This window comes from Psammomys obesus, unplaced genomic scaffold (genome assembly GCF_907164565.1).
Source record: "Psammomys obesus unplaced genomic scaffold, mPsaObe1.curated_primary_1811, whole genome shotgun sequence".
In the NCBI taxonomy this organism is placed as follows: Eukaryota; Metazoa; Chordata; class Mammalia; order Rodentia; family Muridae; genus Psammomys; species Psammomys obesus.
In genome coordinates, this window is record NW_026590767.1 from 3,380,951 (window position 1) to 3,402,134 (window position 21,184).

General features: G+C 45.5%; 1 protein-coding gene across 1 annotated transcript in view; it reads right to left on the bottom strand.

The window, feature by feature from the left end:
* Nucleotides 1-21,184, bottom strand: part of Cpxm2 (carboxypeptidase X, M14 family member 2) — a 106,653-nt gene that overhangs the window by 20,388 nt on the left and 65,081 nt on the right. The window contains exons 5-7 of the mRNA XM_055608890.1: nt 15,743-15,827; nt 14,733-14,883; nt 4,925-5,013 (exon numbers count right to left, since the gene is read on the bottom strand). Of these exons, the coding sequence (XP_055464865.1) occupies nt 4,925-5,013; nt 14,733-14,883; nt 15,743-15,827 (325 nt within the window). The remainder of the gene's footprint in view (nt 1-4,924; nt 5,014-14,732; nt 14,884-15,742; nt 15,828-21,184) is intronic.

A 21,184-nucleotide genomic window follows, 5' to 3' on the forward strand; every position in this document is an offset into this window, starting at 1 on the left:
GTTCTATTTCCTGCCTCCAGGGTCTTGCCCTGACTTCTCTGACTGTTCCCTCTCCAAGTTGCTTATGGCTGTGGCATTTACCATGGCAACAGAAACCAATCAGCAATAAGGTCTTTGTGGTAAGTGTGTAGGTCCTGATGGTGAACAGAGTGAGAGGTAGGGTTTCCTCAGGACCCAGAGCATATATCTTCAACACGGTGATTAATCTGGTTCTGTGGGTCTGAAACACCTTGTATATCATGGTGCACTCGACTCCTCAAAGCTCAACCCCATTGGTTGAGCTGTTAAAATTTGATATAATGGAGGGGAAAGCAACTAAGAAAAGAATGTTGAAACAGCTCCTTGGAGGGGGAGGGGAAGTGACACAGTAGAGAATAATGGGGTGTCGCTTGACTCGTTCACCTCTGAAATAGGAAAGTACATCACCATCTTAGTAGCCAATGAAGTGTGGGCTCCCCTCTTTCCCTCCTTTGCTGAAGAAGATAGAATAATGAGATGCTTTTCTAGTAATCCAATTTTTCGGTAATACATCTGAAGGAAAGTGTTCGTGAAAAATGCTAAAATTATACACATGATGACACTTGTAGCATGTTTCCTACTTTGGCACAGTCATTAAAAATTGGGAGGCTTCCAAATGCTTCAGAGCAGGGGGAAAGCTGCTAAGCCACAACGCGTTCACTCAGCAGCCCGTGTGGCAGCATTGGAGACAGCAGGGGGAGGAGGGGATGCTAGGGAACCAACTCTGAGAGACATGGGGCAAAGGCAGAGCTGTGTTCTAACCGCAGAATCTGTGAACAGGAGTACAAGCATGGCGGGCTAGAAACCTGCCTATGTAGCTTGAGTGTGTGCGTTTTCCAAGTCCACAAGGTGGAACCCATGACCCAATTCCATGATAGGTAGGGGTGGGGAGTTTTCTAGGGGGTAATTAAGTCACATAGGTTCTGCCCTCATCAGTGGAATGAGTAACTTTGTGAAGAAACTAGAGGAAACTAGGTAGGCCATTTTGCCTTTCCACCTTTCACATGATGACCCAGAAACAAGGTGCCATATTGGAAGTAGAGAATGGCCCTCACTAGATACAGAATCAGCTGGTGTCTTGATTCTAGGTTTCCAATATCAAGAACTACAAAAAAGCAACTTTTAGGGTTTAGAACTTACTCACTTTCTGGACTTCCATTAATCTGTGAACAGCCCAAGACAAGAAAGATATGAAAATTGCTGACTCACCAGTACAATGAGTCTATGGAGAATTCTTTAGACCTGGGGCTCTTTGTTGATATAAAAATGCTTGTCTAGTGATTGGAAGTGTTTCTAAAAGAATTGTTTAAAGCACCAGATATAAAGTTTTTTTCCATCATCTTTCTTCAGAGACTACCTCTAATCCAATGAAAAAGAAATTCTCAAAGGAAGGAGGAGGGAGGAAACCACAGTGAAGGGCATCCATGGTCAGAAATTTGGTTATCTGGACTCCTTGCCCTGGCTTCCTGCCATCACCATCCTGTCCTCATGCTCAGGCTAACCACAGAGCATATTGGCAGGCTCAGCTAACTTCCCCCACAGCCTAACATTCCTGGCCATCCTCAACCACCCCTACATCAGTACTGCCAGCCAGCTGCCCTCCAACTTCTGTCTTACACCTTAACTGTTTTCTGCCTTCATCATACTAAATAGCAGCCAATCTGTATCTACCTCCTGAACACCTGGGGTCCAGCTCTATCGCATCTCAAATCAAAGACAAGGTACGCTTTCTTGGGAAACCAACATCTTTCCTACCTGGGAAAGGCAAGCCATTCCCCAATGAGAGCATGCCACGCCCTACCTCAAATATACTCTAACATAGAGCTCAGGTCAAATACCTACTGCAGAAACGCCTCTTCATTTATCCCTGCCCTATCTCTAAAGTTCCTTTCCTAGGAGCTGTGGCAGGGCTTACCAGCCTTCGCTCCACATAGGGAAGGAACACAGCTCACTGGACCTGTCTTCTTTCCCAGCACCCACCAATATTCCTACCTCTACCCCTTTATTCTTGCTGGCCTCTTTGTTTAGACAGAGACCGACCATCTTCTTCCCGTACTGTCTGCTAACGTCTGCCAACAATTCAGATATCAACTGATCCCAGCTATATCCAAAGCTTCTCCAAACTACGAGTGAGCAAACCCACCTGTCCTTATTCCATTTGTGACTATAATGATGACATTAAGCATATGTATGCTACACGACTATAGTGATGACATTAAGCATATGTATTGTACATTTCATATTATAGACTTACATAAATGATAGGAATATTGCCCCCATCATTCCAAATGAAGGAGGTGAGAAATGCATATTTAAACAAGTAACCAGGGAGTTATAAACATACACACACACACACACACACACACACACACACACACACACACACACACGGAAAGACTCCAATGTTCTCTTGGCACAATTCTCTCTGCCTCAATGTATGGATGTTGGGATAGTCTTCACCTTCTCTGCCTTCCCCACATTTGCTCCCTCCCTCTACCTGGAACAAGAGCCATGTAACTCAGTGCAGTGAAGTCATATGCTGCACGTGAGCCACGCACGTTCTCCCTGCTGTCCTCTTACAGCAGTGGGATGAGCATCTATTCTTATTTTGATTCCTTCTCATCGCTGCTTCTCATTTTATTGTTGGCTATAAATGTCTCTTTCGGTAGCCAACTATTTTTCCTGAGGTAGGAATGTTTCTACAGCCACCTAGAAGACTCCACAGAGGGAAAGGGCCAGCAATTCTGTCTTCTAATCCAACCCCAAGAACCAACAATCTACATGGCAATGGCTTCTGCCTGAGTACTCAGCTAGGACTGAGCAACACTCCCTGGACAGTTTTCAGCTCACTGCTTTGGGGCAGTAAGACTTAAGAGAGGGCCTCAACATGGCTGTACTGGTGACCCTGAGTCCTGTTAGCTCTGGCATCTCTGAGTGGTGATCACCATAGCCACCTCCTGGATAAAGCCCATACTCCCAGCTCTCCCTAGATGACCACAGGTAAGCATGTGGGGTAGCTGCTGCAAGGTCTCAGCAGAGAGCGACTCGGAGCAGTCAGTTTAGGTTATGAAGTTCATGGTGCCAACTGAATTGATATTTGTTCCATTTCTGGGCTTGAAGAGATGCCTTAGGACATCCATCAAGCAAGGCTGGGTTAACCCGACAGAGCTCCCGAAGACAGGATGGTGGGCAGAGCCACAAAAATACCCTTAGAAAGTGGAGCAGCAGGCATGAGTCACAAACCTCAAGTCCAAGCACATTAGCTCTGTTTCTGAAGAGCAAGACAGTAAGAGGAGTTCTTTAGCACATCCCACCACTCTGTCTGTGCTGACAGGTGTCTGGAAGCTATGCGTAACTCAAGTTAAATGACAGAGAGACAAGCCAAGCATGTTCATTCCATGGAACTGAACCTCAGCTTAATGACTCTGATCTCAGAAACATCTCCTGCCTTCATCCTGGGCAGCTAGCTCCTTCCCTAAGCCCGCAAGCCCTCCCTCTGAGCTGCATTAACTAGCCTTTGGTGAGTCCTTACTTGCCAGTATAATCCTGAGGTTATTTCTGCTTGTTCTTGTCTTCAAGGAAAGTCTTGACTAACTAAGGACCTTTTGTTTACCAATGCCTTCTCACACATTCTAGCACATTGTCTTGGAATACTGTCCTCTGGGCACACCGGTCACTATCATCTTCTACAGAACAGCGGTGACTACTTGTAAGAGACCCTCAAGATTCAACCCATTGACAGTTGCCCTCCCTCATAGAAGGAAGGAGAAGGGCCATTGGATGGTCCAGCCATTCCCTCCTGTCCCTCCTGTCAGCTGAATGTTATTCTGTTCTAGCAACAAGTGGCTACTTTAGCATCGCCTACATTCCTGTAAGTGACCCCAAACCTATGTATGTCAGTGGTTCCCTTTCTGAGGTGTACAAACATTTGCTTATGTCTCCCTAGGAAACATGCAATACACATTCTGAGTGTAAACAAGGAACGGGTTTCAGAGACAGTGAGCCAAGAGCAGGTACTGCCCTTTTGCCATTCTCATACATGTGCTGCAGCCAACACGCCCAGGCTGACACAGCTCTGAGTTACTGAGACTCTGGGCCAACCTGAGAAAATCACACTTGATCACCAATTCCTGCTACCTGTACTCAGATTTCCCCAAACACCAGTCACAGGTTCTGAGGCCTGGCTGCACAGAAGTACAGGGCAACCTGTAGAACACTCCTGCTAAGGTTTCAACTTCACTGTGTCTGAGGTGGCTCATGTGTAGGGGTTTTATAAATTTCCAGGTCACTCTAGTTGATAACCAAGATTGGGATCAGAAGATGAATATTGTGCTATGGGGTAATAGTGGTATATAGTATCACAGTGACTCAGTTTCCCTGTCGATAAGAGAACATAATCACAGTCCCATGCTTCTGGACTCTTAGAACATGTTAATAGAACTCAATAGTATAACACAGCATGCAGACTCATGGAAAATCTTCTTGTTCTACCATGAACACCCTCTAATCTTTTTTTTTTTTTAAGACATGGTTTCTCTGTGTAGCCTTCACTGTCCTGGACTCCCTTTGTATACCAGGCTGACCTTGAACTCACAGTGACCTGCCTGCCTCTGCTGCCCTGAGTGCTGGGATTAAAGGTGTGAGCCACCATGCCTGGTTCCCCTCTCATCTTCAAGTCCACATTCATTAATATCTTCAGCCAGTGACCCAATTCAAATACGTAGAACCTTTAGGAACTAAAACTTCAGCAAAAAAGTCTATCTTTGAGCCCCACTTGAGCCATTTCCTAGCAAAGGAGGCCCCGTTTGGTTGCCCAGAGGAATCACACATGGTCCTTAGTGGTCCTTGCCCTGTTGCTCTTTAACAAAGTCATGTTGAATCCCCCTGGATTCAACTCTGGTCTTACCTGGCGCATTTCCTTGTAGTTGTGGTGCTTAAAATCCAGGTCATCAGTGGTGGTCATCTCATTGCGTCGGTGATAATAGTTATTAGGATCTAGGGACAGAAAGATGGTTTTGAATTCATTCACAGTTAGGACAGCCCTGATAGGAGCCTAGTTTATGTGATGACAGGAGAGACAGACAGAGAGCTGAACTTCTAACATTGGTTCAGAGGCAAAAGCACCAGGTCACTGGGAGGAGGTGAGAGTTGGAACTGTTTGGTGATTAAGAATGCACAGTGTATAGATTTCATTATGTTTATTATATCTTATAGGTCTATATAAGTGAGTATATACCATGTTTGTCTTTCTCCTTCTGGGATATTTCACTCAAGATGATCTTTTCTAGATTCCACCATTTGCCTGCAAATTTCATGATTTCCTCCTTTTTGATTGCTGAGTAGTATTCCATTGTGTAAAAATACCACAATTTCTGTACCCATTCCTCCGTTGATGGACATCTGGGTTGTTTCCAGGTTCTGGCTATTACAAATAAAGCTGCTATAAACATGGTTGAGCAAATATCCCTTTTGTGTACTTGAGCAAACTTTGGGTATATACCTAGCAGTGGTATAGCTGGGTCTTGAGGAAGCACTATTCCTAATTGTCTTAGAAAGCGCCAGATAGATTTCCAGAGTGGTTGTACCAGTTTACATTCCCACCAGCAGTGGAGGAGGGTTTCCCTTTCTCCACAACCTCTCCAGCATGTGAGATACTCAAGAGAGCAGACATGGGGTAAGATTATCAATCCTCGTTTTGAAAGACAGATGGGATACGCATTGAACATTGACAGGAGTCTACTGAGCGCATTGGAAAGACTCTAACTAGTGGTGTTTTCAAAGCAAAGACTCGTGACCAAACCTTTGGCAGGGTGCAGGGAATCATAAGAAAGAAGGGGAGTTAGACTGATGAGGAAAGGATAGGAGCTCCACAAGGACCAAAGATATCTGGGCACAGGGTCTTTTCTGAGACTGACATGCAACCAAGGATCATGTATGAATGTAACCTAGAACCTCTGCTCAGATGTAGCCTGTGGTAGCTCAGTAACCAATTGGTTTCCCATAGTGAGGGGAACAAGGACTATTTCTAACAGGAACTCAATGGCTGGCTCTTTGGCCTCCCCACCCCCCAAGGGAGGAGCAGTACTGTTAGGCCACAGAGGAGAGCTTTGCAGCCAGTCCTGAGGATACCTGATAAAACAGGATCAGATGAATGGGGAGGAGGTCCCCCCTATCAGTGGACTTGGCAAGGGGCACGGTGGAGAGGAGGGAGGGAGGGACTGGGAGGGAATGAGGGATCGGGACACGGCTGGGGTACATAGTTAATAAAATGTAACTGATAAGAAAAAAAAAAGAAGTTCAAGACAGGATATGGCTTTTATTTTATTTTATTTTATTTTATTTTATTTTATTTTATTTTATTTTATTTTATTTTATTTTATTTTCATCTTAAGCTATTCACAGCAACCCTTGTCCTAAGTGGTCTGGAATTTGCATCTGCTAGAATTTGGTGATTTTATTGGCATATTGGCAAACTGGTAACTAGTGAGAATTTGAGGGAGGGGAATGAAAGAGAATGTTTAGGGCCATTAGCATTTAAAATAAATGAATGGTGTCACATTTAAAAAAAAAAAAAGAATGCACAGTGACAAGGTGTGGACCTAAATCTCTTCGTAATGCTGCATGGCCTTGGACAAGCCACTTGAGTAGTCTGTGCCTTACTTTTTCACCTGTATGCAGGAAAAGAATGGTATCTTCTTTGTTGGTATACAGTGAGCAGTAGAAGAGACAGAAGAATAGAAGAGATAGCATTGTGCCTAGCCTGCTGTCAGGAGTAAACAAGTAGTTATGAACTTCAAAATGATAAGCACATCCTTGGAGACATTAGGAAGCTCATGCCCACTCTTAGTCATTCACAGCACCCAGTTGCTCTGACTGCACCAGCAGAGGCAAAGCTCTTTGGCACAGAGGAAGAGACAGTGACAAATCTCTCTCCTGGCAAAGGTTGCTGGAACACTGCCCTCTTGCTGTGGTGGCCACTGGACCATGAAGGAATTGGTTCCAGTATAACCTCAGTGACCAGCAGGACACAGAAGCCCAAAGACAGCAAAAGCTCCTGGCCAGTGAACCTTGAAACCATCCTTCTAAGATATTTAGAATCAGAGGCACCTGCTGTAATTTTCATATGAAATGTCCTCACAGACTCATGTCCCCAGTTAGTGACGTATTTTAAGGTGTAGTATAACATTTAGTATGCAGGGCCTAGCTATAGAGATTAGGGTGTGCCTTTGAAAGTTCTGTCTGGTTCCCAGTCTCTGTCTGCCTCATTCTCTCTCTACTTCCTGCCTACTCTGACATGAAGAGCTTCCTCCACCCACATGTTCCCACAGCCATTGTGTCCTGTCTCACCACAGGCCCAGTCAATGGACCCAAGGACCATGATCCAGAAACCCTGGAACTATGATCCAAGATCCATCTTTCCTCCTTGTCAGTTGTTTACCACAAGTATTTTGTTACAGAGATGAAACCCTTACAGACACAGCAGCCTCACGGATCAGTGTGGTAACAGAGGTAACCCTGGAGACAGGAGCTCTGGCTCGGGGAGCACAGCCTGCACCCCCTTTTCATTCAACCTGAGTTTTCTCTTCAATTCCTATTGTGTTGTGTATATTATCCCAAAGTAAAGAACATGCAGAAGAGAGATGGCAGGGTGGAGGAAGAGCATGGAGATGACTGACAAGAAGGGACCATAGATCTGCCCTGACATCTATGTCCTCATCTGAGGAAGAACGTCAGAAGTTCTCAGGCCCTGGTCATCATGCTGACATGTCCCACTGGAAGATTAAGTCACAAAGTCTTGGTCAGCAACCCCATGCGAAGAGCACTCAGAGATTTGGAAAGCTACAACAGCTTGGGCTCCCCACAAGTGGCTCAAAGGCCCATTCTGGAAGCAGGGGCAATGTGGGTAGCAGAAAGGCCCTGGGATGTCAGGATCACCAAGGAGCCATCTAAGTTCCCAGACTAGGACTACCAGCTACCTAATAGCACCACCTCAGCCCTACCCAGGCAGATTCCACATCATAACAAAAGTCTGGCTGACTCTACAGGCTCTGTGTGAGAAGCGTTAAGCCATGACTACATCACAGAGGCAGAAGGGGGCAGCAAGGCGAGCTTCACACACCCACATCAGCTATCCCTGCTGGTGCCCTAACAAGTGGCTTTAGCCTTGGAAACCGAGGCCGTAGACAGAAAATTATGAGTCACATGAGGCCTCAAATACCAAATCTACTGTTAAATCTTCATGAAAGATCTAGAAATACCATCAGAAACAAGTAACTGCCGAGGGAGGCAGTAACTTGTGGAAAGGAGATAGGCATTTTGTCCAGGCAAGAAAGTCAAAGCCATCTAGGCTTATCCAAGACCCCAGTTATTTCTCAAACGTCTGCTTGGGACACAGGCTGCCCATGCCTCTGGAGAGAGCTTTCCAGGTCCATGGATTCCAAAGCAAAGGTAAAGAGTGACTGTTTTTGTTTTGTTTTTGCCATTGGTTGACACTGACTTCAACATGCCATTTTCTGAGAACTATCCACTACCTCAGGGGTGTCTTTCCAAAGGATTTGAAAGCCCCTTTGGTTTTCAAACACCAGTTATACCTTCAAGGTTGAAGAAAAAGCTCAGAGTTCTAGGTACAAAAGAATTGTTGATCAAGAAATATCCTTCCTGGAGACTAGTCACTATGTTAAAAGATCCAGGACTAGATGCAGGGTGTAATCAAAATACCAATATCTTTCATGATGCTGAGTCTCCATGTCTAATGAATACTTCCTCACTTGTCTTTTCGAATTGACCTCAAGAACACAGTTAGCCTGTCAGCTGTCTACTGCTATCCCTGGCTTCCTTATGTTACTGAAGAGTCCCTTTCTCTCATCAACACCTATTTAACATGGTTCTGAGGAACTGTCTTGCCCCATATGCCCGGTGCAAGCCTGTGACTCAGGTCCAGACCATGAACCCATTTGCCCAAGCCAGTAGCTAGCTCAGAGATCATCCTGGGACAAGAGCCATGCTCTCAGTGCAGCCATCCTCACTGAGTGCCAAGTTCTTCTAAAAGAAGTAACTTGTGCCCTTCCCTTTGGCATTGCAGCAAAGATGCTCAAGGAACTGAACTCTCTCCAGGAATATCATGCTAGGGAAGGGACAAGGCTGAAGCCCAGTGCCAGCCAGAGAAAGGGCTGTCCTCCCAGTTCTGAGCACCTCATAGCAGAGGCTGGAGTCTAGACAGTGATGGGTTGGTGATGGGCGGGCAAGGTGGCATCTTGGCCAGGAATGCTCAGAGTTATGTATAACTGCCACCCTCTATTTAAACCTATGTCAGGACCCATAATATGGATGTAGAGGTTTATTGCACCTCATTGTCTGTTTTTTTTCCCAGTGAGGCTACCCTAAATTTCCTTTCTGCGAATTCCACCATGGCTTGTCTCTTTAACAGGAGTGGTGAGTGTGAGTATCTGAGCCTAGCTTTTTAGGGCTGCTAGGGCCCAGGGTCTGGTCCTAATTACTCCAGTGACATCAGAGCCGTAGGGGCGTCTCTTTCTTCTGGGGTCGTGCAGGTGGCAGGAAGTGGAATGCTAGTGAAAACCTGTCAGTCTGCAAAAGGGGGTCGGAGACAGCCCTGACTGCAACAAGAACGCCCTGAGGTGTCAGCCCACCCCTGCCTGAAGCCCAGCACACCCGCCCCTGAAGTTTTCACTTCTCAGCCAAATTCTTTCTCCTTAAGTGAATCTGAGTAGGACTTCTGGCATTTGAAGCACAAGTCCTGAATGACTGATTCCATCTCTGTGCCGTTATTATCACAGATGGCGCTCTGGCAAGCCAGCTTCCTGCCTGTTTCCACGTGGTTAGTTTTTAAGATCCTTTGTACTAAAACCCAGTGATTCCTTGGGGGAGTCCTTACCTACAGAGAGAGAAAACTCCAGGCACAGCACCTAAAATCCTTCATCCAGCCTACTCACTTCATTAACCTAGCCCAACCTTCTGTTCTCAACATTCCAGCCTACTAATTCAGCTGTCTGAGTCACCCTCTCAGTCGTGTGGTCTCAAGGGGATACTAGGCAAGACGAAAGAGAAAGGGAGGACTCTAGCCACCTGCTGCCCCAGCACCACTGGGGACAAATGAAGGTCAATATTCACATTCCTCTGGGGCAATGAGTTTTACAATACCCAAGACTCATGGCATGGTCAGAGGTCATTGACCCTTTTATGAAAGTAGTCACCAGGAGCCTCCCATGTTGGACTCCATTGAGGTCTGTTCTAAAGAGAACATCTGGTTTATATCCTGAGAAAGGGACAAACTGAAGCTAAAAGGAGAAAAGGACTCACTAGAGGATAAGACAAGAAAGAGAAGAATCATCTCCCCCTTCATGAGACGCAGATGCCAAAGCCTCAAAGGCAGCTACCTGCAGAACTTCACTGCAGGGCCAGCTCCAAGACACAGGGAATCAGAAAGCCATAAAGAGGCAGGTTTAAAGCTCTGTGATGAAGATCCAATCAGCTTAGGACTTCACGTGCTGGCCTTCCATAGTTTGATTTCAATGAACCAGCATTGGCCCTGGGAAACGAGAAAGAGCTACAGGCTGCCTGTGACCACTCCTAAATTTAAAGATGAACCAAGAACAGGGGCTTTAGATTGTCCACAAGTCTAACAAGTAAACCAGCAATAGTAAGAATGGTTGCCACTGCTGTAGGTGACAGGAATTAGTTATTCCGTCCGGGATTTTAAGGCACAGAACAAATCTTACTTGATGGATAAGATTAAGCTAAATGATATTAAACTTGAGTATTTCCTCCATAGGGTCATTGAGGCTTGCCTGCCTCCAACCTCACTGCAGGATCTGAGCTAGACCCTGTCTCTTGGGAACAGAATGTGACAGAACAGCACACTCAGCAACCTCCTCTGGCTTACTCTGAATACATACATCCTGCATGTGAGCACATATGCACACACCACACACACACACACACACACACACACACGCACACACACACACACACACACACACACACTAACTTCTTTTTTGATAGTCCCGGAAGGGTTCTCTGCTGTCACACCCGAGGCTCACATTCCTCAAGAAAAGGCCATTTTATACTTTCTTCATTAAAAAACACAAAGGACAAAGGTCCCTTGCACACAGCTCCTCCTTCCTAGGATGCTGTCTTACCTATTCACCTGTGCTCTATTCAGAGTAACTTTCTATTCCCCTTTGTCCTGACATCCCTGAGCCTGATGTTCAGGGTATTCCTCTTTCTAGACCAAATAAGTTGTCTCCAAGGGCCTTTCTGTTCTGCCTATTTAAGACAGAGTCTCCTTCTTCAGCTCAGGCTGTCCTAGAATTTACTATGTAGACCAGATTGGTTTTCATTCCATAGTAATCCTCCTGCCGCCGTTTCTGGAGTACTGGGATTACAGGCAGGTGGTACCATGTCTAGCTTCTAAATTTTTTTTTTAAATCATTGAAATAAAAAAAGAATGCAGGGACCCTGTATCTCTGGTAACATTCTACACGCAAAGTGGCCAACCTGTACTGGTTTTTCTAGGATTGTCCTGTCTGGTTCCAGTTGGTCACCTGACCTAATGAAGCATGTACAAGAAACACATCTTCCTTCTTATGACATAAAAAATAAATATCCTGGGGGCTGGAAAGATGACTCAGAGGTTAAGAGCACTGGCTGTTCTTTCAAAGGATCCAGGCTCAAATGCCAGCACCCATGTGGCAGTTCACAACTGTCTGCAATTCCAGTTCCAGAAGGTCTGACACCCTCACAGAGGCATACATGGAGGCAGAACACCAATGTAAATAAAATAAAATAATAATTAAGAAGTTTAAAAATAAATATCCTCTTCCCTTTAACAAAAACAAAAAATTAGTATGCCAAAACATTATTTAATCTCTCAAATCTTTTGACCACCATAATACCAGAAGCCATCAGAACTACATAGAAAGCTATTGTTAGGACATTAAAATGCAAAACACTGTGCCTACTGGGAGTGTACAACCCTCCTTTTCATACACATTTATTATCTATCTATCTATCTATCTATCTATCTATCTATCTATCATCTATCTACACCTGCATATAAATTTATATTAAAACTTAAAAAAATAAAACAAATTTGGCACCTGGGCATGGTGGCATACGATTTTAATCCCAGCACTTGGGAGGCAGAGGCAGGTGGGTCACTGTGAGTTCAAGGCCAGCCTGGTCTACAAAGCAAATCTAGAACAGCCAAGGCTACACAGAGAAACCCTGTCTCAAAAAATAAGTAAGTAAGTAAGTAAGTAAGTAAGTAAGTAAGTAAGTAAGTAAGTAAGTAAGTAAGTAAGTAAAGAAATAAAGAAATAAAGAAATAAAGAAATAAAGAAATGAGTAAATAAATAAATCTGGCTTTTAAAAATGAACCCACATATTTGTCAGGTAGAAATTAGAACCACACTAAATCCACACTTAAAACCACCCAGGTTTCCTAGTTCAACCATCTCTGTGATGCCCACCAAGAATAACCTAACAGAGATAATTATGGCATGGTACTCGCACAGGGTGCCCTGTGCCTTTTCCTAATAACACCTGGATTCCTGCCCGCAGAGGGAAGCCATGCCCCAATCTTTACAGCAAGAAAATGTAGGAGAGCTAAGCAAAGGTCCTGGACTGGAGGAAAGGGGACAGAGCCTCCCTACAGATGCTGGCCGAGATCTATGCCCAAGGATATCCTGAGCCGCATGAGCCCAGGTGGCTTCCGATGACAGCAGGCTGGATGTGAGACTGCAGCAGGAACCAGCTATGGAAGGAGGCTCAAATCCCAAATAGGTGTTCTCTGAGGAACTCTCCTTATCAACCTTAAAAATGTGCACAGCTTTTGTCCCAGCAATTTCACTTGTTACAACAAGTTCAAGCAACAACCATAGACAGAGGAATGGGGACACACACACACACACACACACACACACACACACACACACCATAGACAGAGAAATAAGAAGAGTAACTGCAAGAGTGTTTGCAGAATCAAAATATTCTAAACTACTGAATTTCTATCTACCACAAGCCAGTTAAAGAAGTGAGATTTTTGCCTATAGACCAGGAAAGAAAGATGCCTTCTTTCTTGGTTTCATTCTGTCAATGTGACGGAGAGCAATTTAGGAGAACAAAAGACTTATTTCACCTTACTGACCAGTCTATTGTTGAGGAAATTCAGTGCAGAAACTTGAAGTCAGTGCATGCTATTCTATGCAATATTATCTCTGACCAGGAACCCTCTTACAACTGAGGAAATGCAGCAGAACTGCACGTTCCTCACTCTCTGGCTTGTGCTTAGGTAGCTTTCTTATGCAGCCCAGGGAATGGTGCTGCCCACAGAGGGCAGGGCCTGCCTACATTAGTTAAAAATCAAGAAAATCCCCCACGCACAGACTTGCCCACAAGCCAACTTTATCTGGGTAACCTCTCAGGGGATATTCTCCTCTTGTGTAGCTCTATGTCTCAAGCTGACAGCCAAAGCTAAACAGGATAGGCTCCCATCATTCTCATGATGTGAAAAGATGGCAAGCTAGCAGGCACAAACAAACATAAGACACAAATATGTATGTATGTGTGTGTCTGCTAGGAGCATCATGATGTAAGCAGACAAAGCTGATTTTCTCACCCATGGAAGGTTCATGTTCTAAAAAACTACAGTTGGCAAAACCAGCTCATGCATATTACAGGACTGTGAGAAGAATAGTACTGTGGCATTTAACATGCTTTGAAACACACAGCCTATGCAAACTCATGGTGAGGCTGGGGTGACTGCTGAAATAGCATCAGAGCTGGTGGAGGACTGCCTCTAGCAGCACCAGGCAGGACTGGGGGCCACAGGCAGTGATGCTGCAGCTTATTCTGTGACTCCAGCGGTGAGCAGACACTGGGGAGATGAACATGCTTTGCTCTTGTTCTTTGTGATCTGACTTGAGGAGGACAGGAATGCGAGAGGTGCTCCAGGGAGGGTTTTAGGCCAGCTGCTTTCCTGGAGATGTCTGGCCTGGAGGAAGAAGCTCTCTTCATGGGTTCGTAGTGACACAGACCAATACCTTCTGAAAAGGCAGCCTAGACCAACCTGTCTAGAGCAGATACTGACAGGGGTGTGTGAATTCCCATTTTTATCTGGAAGTTAGATCCAAACACCATCATGTGAATATCAGGCCATATGAGTAGAAGGAGCAACTCTCCAGTGAAGACACAGGCATCCCGGGGAAGCTCTCAAGACAGCATCTGCGGATGCTCATGGTTAAGGTTCTTCCATCTCCTGCCCCACCTCTGCTTCCAATACAGTAACCGTGCATGTCTCGAGGGCAAACAAATTCTGTAGCACTGAGAGCTGAACCCAGAGCTTCCCACATTTACACATGCTTTACCACTAAGTGACATCCCTAGCTGACTGCCAGATGCTTTTTTTTTCACACTTCTGAGGAACAGCACTGAGTACTTTGCCAACCTTGACATACATAAACATCAACTTAAAATTACAACAGGCAAAGCCACACTTGGCAAGAGAGCTCAAGGCCACCAACGTTCATGTTCCCAAGTTGGGATTATGAAAAGCTGTTTTTCTTTCATTTTTGAATAACCTGCATGTTGACAGTGGACACAGGAAAATGTTGTCTCGGCTTATTTTGATTTGTCTTGGGAGACAGCTGTCTCCCATTAAGGAACAGCCTTGCAGGAGGTGCAGGGGACAAACTCACCTGGCAACGGGCAGCCTAAGATCTCCATCCTCATGCAGATGTTCCCATTATCAAACCAGGACTGCGGGTTGATGCGAATGTACCGGGCCACCATAGGGACCGGCAGCTCATTAAGCACGGGAATCTCCTTCTCACTGTTTCCTTCAAATATCTATTGACAATCAAGAGGAAAAAGAAAGCTTCTTAGGATCTTCATCGTCAAAGGTAAAACAGCCAGAAATTCACTCATTCCCTGGGATCCTATCAATCAGTACATATGCATGCCAGGAATCAAGGTAAAAGGGAACAAATCACCCCTGCATGCTGCCTCAGTAAGCCCCTGTCTCTCCATCTTTCACAAGGGCAAAAAAGATGTTCTAAAGCTCAGACTTTTAGAAGGAAGTGGACCAGAGCATGTTTTGGAGCAGAGAAAGGTTCTGTTCAGCCTGACAGTCAAGGAAGGCTGCTTAAACTGATAGGAATTGGGTGGAGTTCTGGGGAAAATCATGGAGAAGCCCCGTAGTGGGGTTCATAGATGGAGGATCAGCTGTTTCCATGCCGCTGCGGCACAGAGGACTGCTGAGGTAAGTAACAATGAGACAGAAGGCAGAGGGGGGGCTGCGGTCAGTGGGGAAGATGCTGGATGCCACATTGGGAGTGGCACTTGAGAATCTGAATCTGAGAGTGACAAAACCCCAGTGCTGAATTAATCATGCAAGGTGGCTAGAAAAGTCAGGGCTGTTGGGCGGGGGAGCGACAGATGCAGGAGTCCCCAGCTGCAATGTGCTAACTTGTAAACTGGATCAGAGGCGGCATCGCAGAAGTACTTTAGTTGGAATGAATACAGAATTCTGTGTCAACCCCAGCTATGGGCCACGTCAGGTTGGCCTTCAGAGCATAAACAGAAGGTCATGATACATCAGACTCTCCCGGTTGGTTTGGGTTTACACAGAATTGGTAAACTTCCCCAGGGAAGGACAAAGCCCATGGCCAGCCACCAATGGCATGGGCAGAAGGGAGAGGAGACTCACCCTGTCCCCAGATCCATTCTTCACAGTAACCCATGTGTGGCTGTCATTGCTCACCATGACTTTGTAGGATGTCACCCAGTCACTCCTGTGAGAAAATAAAATGTCACTGAGGTTCCATGTTTTAAAATGCTTACCCTTTCCGCTCAGAGGTGTGGATGTAAGGACAGGTACGTTTTCTCCAGGACTGGCCCCCTGACTCCCAGGGAGGTCCTGGAGGACAACATAGACTCTTGTCATTGCTCTCAGTTGCCCTTTCCAAGGAGATAAGAGCCCAGTGCTGTAGGCACCACACACTTTGATTGCAGAACATAGAGAGACCAATCTTGACCCTGCTGCCTGGCTTTCATAGTGCTAGAAGGTGGTATGGGTGTCACTGAGAGAGAATGGTCAGTGGTCTTACCCATGTAATACTGGACCATGCTTGCTAAAAGGCCAGACAACGCATGTCCTCAAGTGTAACTGGCACTTGCGGGGCTAACCAGCTGTTTTCCGGTTGTATTTGAGGCCTCCTCTGTAGGAGGGCATCCATTCCTGGTACTATAAACAAGGTCATAATCCCATAGTTGGGGAGAAAACTACTTTTGTTGTTCCATTAGGCAGCCATACTGCCAGACAGCTTCCTAAATATTTATGTTCCGGCCCATTAGACTGTGGTGCTCTCTCAACCATGGTCGGAGAAGCTTCTTTTTTGCAGCAGGCAAAGGTTAATACAAACTCATCACTGGTCAGAATTCTGAGAATCAGTCACTCCGGGACTCAGCCCTGAGGGGGACACTGTGCCAAGCAAGCTAAGCAAAGAGGGATGTAAGAGCCAGAGGATGGAGAAGAGTGCTGTGAAGTCCCTTCTGGACAAGACATAGCTGTTATACTCATGAATTCATGTTCACTGGCACAAGTCAAAATTCTGGCATGGATGGGGGCAGTACAGCCCCACTTCTAGCTGAAGAGCTAGTGGCAGTTGATGGGTGCTGTGGGAGGAGGACATTTTTCTTTGAGGTTGTGGCCAATGGTAGGTTGTCCATTCCTCAGTAGCTAGCCCACACCCATGTAGGTGTGGCCGGCACTGACAGGACTCAGCTATACAAAAGATGAAAAAGAGGGCATGAAGTGGGAAGGAGGACACGTTAGGGAGCTCTGGGGGGGACGTGAAGGGGGAAATAAGGGGAGATATGATCAAAATACATTATATACGTATATGAAATTCTCAAAAAATAAGTAATTACCATCAAAAACAAAGCAAAACAACCCTGGTTCCATGATACTTACTAGCCCTATAACCTTGTCTAGGTAACTAACCCACCTATGTCCCTTTATACAAAAAGTATAGAGCCTTGAAGGGTCTAAAGCCCTTTAAACACTTAGAATAATCCTTAGCCCCTGGCAAGGTCACATACATAAAGATACACAAACAAGACCATTTTTGTCTGTACTGAAATTACATCACACACTTCAGAAGCTTAATGGAGTCCAGCAGGGAAAAGTAATCTTGGCGAATGCTACAAATTGGTCTAGAAATTTCACTTGGTAAACTAACTTGGGAATGCAACAGATCAGTTCCAACCAGCCAAAAAAGCAACAGCTCTGAGTCTATGAGACCGTGGGGTGCTCCTCGTCTGTCACAGTCCCCACGCCAGCAAGAAGCCAGTGGGCTAGACCCAAAGCCAGAGCCCTGTCACCATGTCCCACCATACAGAGGACAAAGCAGCCATAATTTGACTTGCTGGAGTAGAGGTCAATCTGACAGCCATGGCAAAACCAAAACAAAACCCAAACAGGACTTTTATGTTTTTAATTGCTAGGCAATATGGGAAGGCCATTCTGTGTACGCCCCTTCCCAAAGCCTAGAATCCTGGCAGCAGCACCAGGCTCCAGCACTTCCTGTCTGTCCCTCCTGTAAATCTGCCTGCAGTCGGGTCCTGCAACCTCAGCCACTCAAGGGGCTGAAAGCAGAAGAATCAGAAGTTTCAGGCCAGCCTGGGCACTTTAGTCAGACCCTGTCCTAAAATCAACTGTAATAAAGCTGTTTGTGTATGACTTGGTGGCAGAGCACTTACCCAACATGCACGTTCTTGTCTGCCAGGAGACACCACAACAGAGTGGCCTAGCAGAACCAAACGACAGCAGCTACTCCTGACAACCACGCCCAAGCACCCCTCCACCCCTCCCCACCCAGCCTCTCCCACCCAGGCACCTGTATTCAGCCTCTAGGGAAGTTTTGCCAGCAAACTGCCTCTATCTTTCTAAAATGTTTCCGACTCTCTAGCTCCACCACCAGCAGCTGAGCCTATTCCTTCCAGCTGGGTCTCCTGGGAGCTAAACTCCCCTCCCTGAGCCTGTGCTGCAAAAGAGAAGCTGACTTTGCTAGAATCACATGACCAGGCACCTCCTAACTGCTATCTAAACATCAAGAATTCTTACAGTTATTTCGTTATGTGTGCCTCTCTTACATCAACTTACTTGCTGACTAGCCAAGTTTGTATATGGAGCATCTTAAATACTAAAGCCACATGGAATGTGGTAGAGAGTCCCAAGACCTTTCAGCCACTGTAATAGTCGAATCCAACCTCTGAGGGTACACAGCTAAATTACCCGTGACCCTTTCATTCAAGGTTTCTGAAAGTTAACAAAGAAGAGGTGAACAGAATGTTCAAGAGTGTGACTGTACCTGCAGGGGGTAGAGGAGAAAAGGAAGTGGCCACCTGAATGAGGATGCAGGCGAGTGGGAAAGCACAATCCTTACCTAACATAAAGCACTGCGTTTTTTTTTTTTCCCTTTGTGCCAGGCACATCCATTGTCATAAGCCAGCCTCCTGGGAGATTGGAGCGGCAAACTCCCTGTTTCCTGATCTCCTAATCTTCAGGGAAGGCTTGACAATCACAGCACTTTTGTGGCTTATTTCCGATTCCCTCAGAGGGATTATTCCATATCACAAATCTGCCTTGATATTCAGGCTTGACTCAAAGCTATGCAGTCCAAGCAGAGAAGTACAGGGTCAGAGGTCTCTAGACCATGGGAGGAGGCAGAGGCTGTGCTGAGCCTCCTGGGCCCTGGCAGCTCTCTCATTTGTGAATATAAAACAACACAAATCACCCTGAATGGTACTAGCTCACTTTCCTCCAGTACAGCCTTCTTTCAGATCAGATTTACAACAGGAGATGGAGCATGGACTCTGGAGTCAGAACCCATTGTAACATTCCATTGCAGTCTTCCTTACAGGTTCGCTGGACTCTGCTCACAGTAAGATAAATAAAGGTTTTATGTTACCAGTGAGCTTGCAAGTGAGTAAATAAGAGAAATCTCCAGGGATATGGGGGATACGAGCTGAAAGGGAGAAAAAAAATTTAAGCATAGTATAAGTTAACAAGCCGACATTGTTTTAGGGAGACGCATATAATGATAGTATCAGAACCTTTACCCTGCCAACTAGGAATGTTGAACTTGAAACCTTGCTCCCAAGACTCTTGAAGGGAGCGAAAGTACATTAGAAGGTCTTAGAGCATTAGTGAGTGCTTGGCTTCCGGCAGAGGTCCACAGGAATGGTCTCTGCAGAGGGGACTTTCTCTTAGGCCCTGGGAGGTTTCTCTAGGTGAGGGGGAGTAGGTAAGGATGATTCTAAAGCCTCACTCATCACCTTGAAAACACTCTCGGTGAGAAAGAGGAGGAAGAATTAGAAGGCAACAAATTCAGACTCAAGGGAATTTGAGAGTTTGGAGCTGCCACGTTACACATTTAAGTTTTCGGAATCATAGGTTTGCTAAGTACAAATTCTCCTCAACCTCCAGTAGGGCTGTGTCCTAGCGAAACCCATCCTAAGCCAGACGTGTCACCTACTGAGCATCAGACCTTAACAGCACAGCACACTCTGGAGCCTTGCAGTTGCGGGGGCGTGTGTGACTGACAGGCGTGGCTCACTCACTGCTGCAGCCAGCGTGGTGGCACTGCTCCACCACACATCGTCACTGGCTCATGAAAAAGTCAAAACCTAAGGTTTGATCTTCTAGTTAGGGAGCCAATTCTAAAGTCGCTTATCTGTGCCCAGGACATGGCAGATACCTTCCTAAGCACTTTGCAGATAGTAACTCATTTCTTTTTTCTCACTACAACCAAAAGGCGTAGGTGTAACTGTTTGAACTATAGATGGACCAGGAGGTCAAGGCTATAGAACACGAGACTCAAAACTCAATAGTTTGGTTATAGAATTCTCGTTTTTAGCCACTTTTATACATGGGCATACTTAAAGAAATAAAATACAAAATAAAAACACCAAAAGGAAACAGGATGGTATAAAATAAGCAACTAGATATGAAAAACGCACACAACCTTTAGAAACAAAAAAAAAAAAAATGCCATTAAAATTAAATGTATAGATACATTAAAAGTACTGGATAATGGCCAAAGAGAAAATCAACAAACAGTAATAAAGTTGAAGAAGTTACGAAGAACACAGCACTAAAATACCAGGAGGTAGAAAACCAAGAGAAGCTGACTGTGAAAGAATATATTCCTCATCAGAGTTTCACGCAAAGGCCAGGCAAAAGAAAGGAACCACAGTATTAGGAGAAACCTGGCTAGAACAGCCAAAGGACGTGAATCCACAGATTCAAGAGGAACAATGAATGGCAAGTAGAATCAATAAAAAGAAATTCACCCCCCACTGTAAGAAATAAATCCGTATGGTCCATTTTCAGTATAGAGTGCATTTATAGATCATTAATGAGTTGTAGATAATCATCAGGCACCAGGACTGCCTCTTCCCTACTTGGTGACTGGTGCCTGTCTGCAGAGGTACTCCCACTTGTCCTAGGGTGAAAAAGCCACAGGCAGTCTGCCAGGAAAGGAGGCATCTCAAGCCCTAAGATGTGTATTAGATATGACTTGGATGGAGAGTTTGGGGAATGGACGATGCTAAGCACCAGGAGGGGTACCTCTCCAAAGAACTCGGCCAGTGAAGAATTAGTTATGGTCCTGGACTGACTAAAAAGAAGACACAAGCAACATTCGTCACTGTGGATGTTGTATCCATACCCCACCAAGACGCACATACTCTGAAACTGTGAACTGCAAGAAACACTCAGGCCCTTACGGGGCTTCTGTCAGGCATTTTATCACAGCAATGACAAGAGTAACCAATACAGCAGCAACATATCCAGATTCTGGGGACTAGCATGTGGCATCTTCTAGGAAGATAACCTGCTGCCACCATCCCTTCACTCCAACTCTGGCTTCACTTTCCATCACTCCAGAACCTTCCCTTTCCTGGCACAGGCCTGAGGTCTAGACATATCTTGCCAGCCTGGCCATGATAGGATAAAACAATAGTTCCCTAAATCCAGTTAATAAATAGAAAGCTTAAGTCTCAGCTAAGAAACCACAGCCAGCGAAAACTAGGTCACTCCACCCTCCACACCCTGCCCCATCCCCCAGCCTCTCTCTTAAAGAGA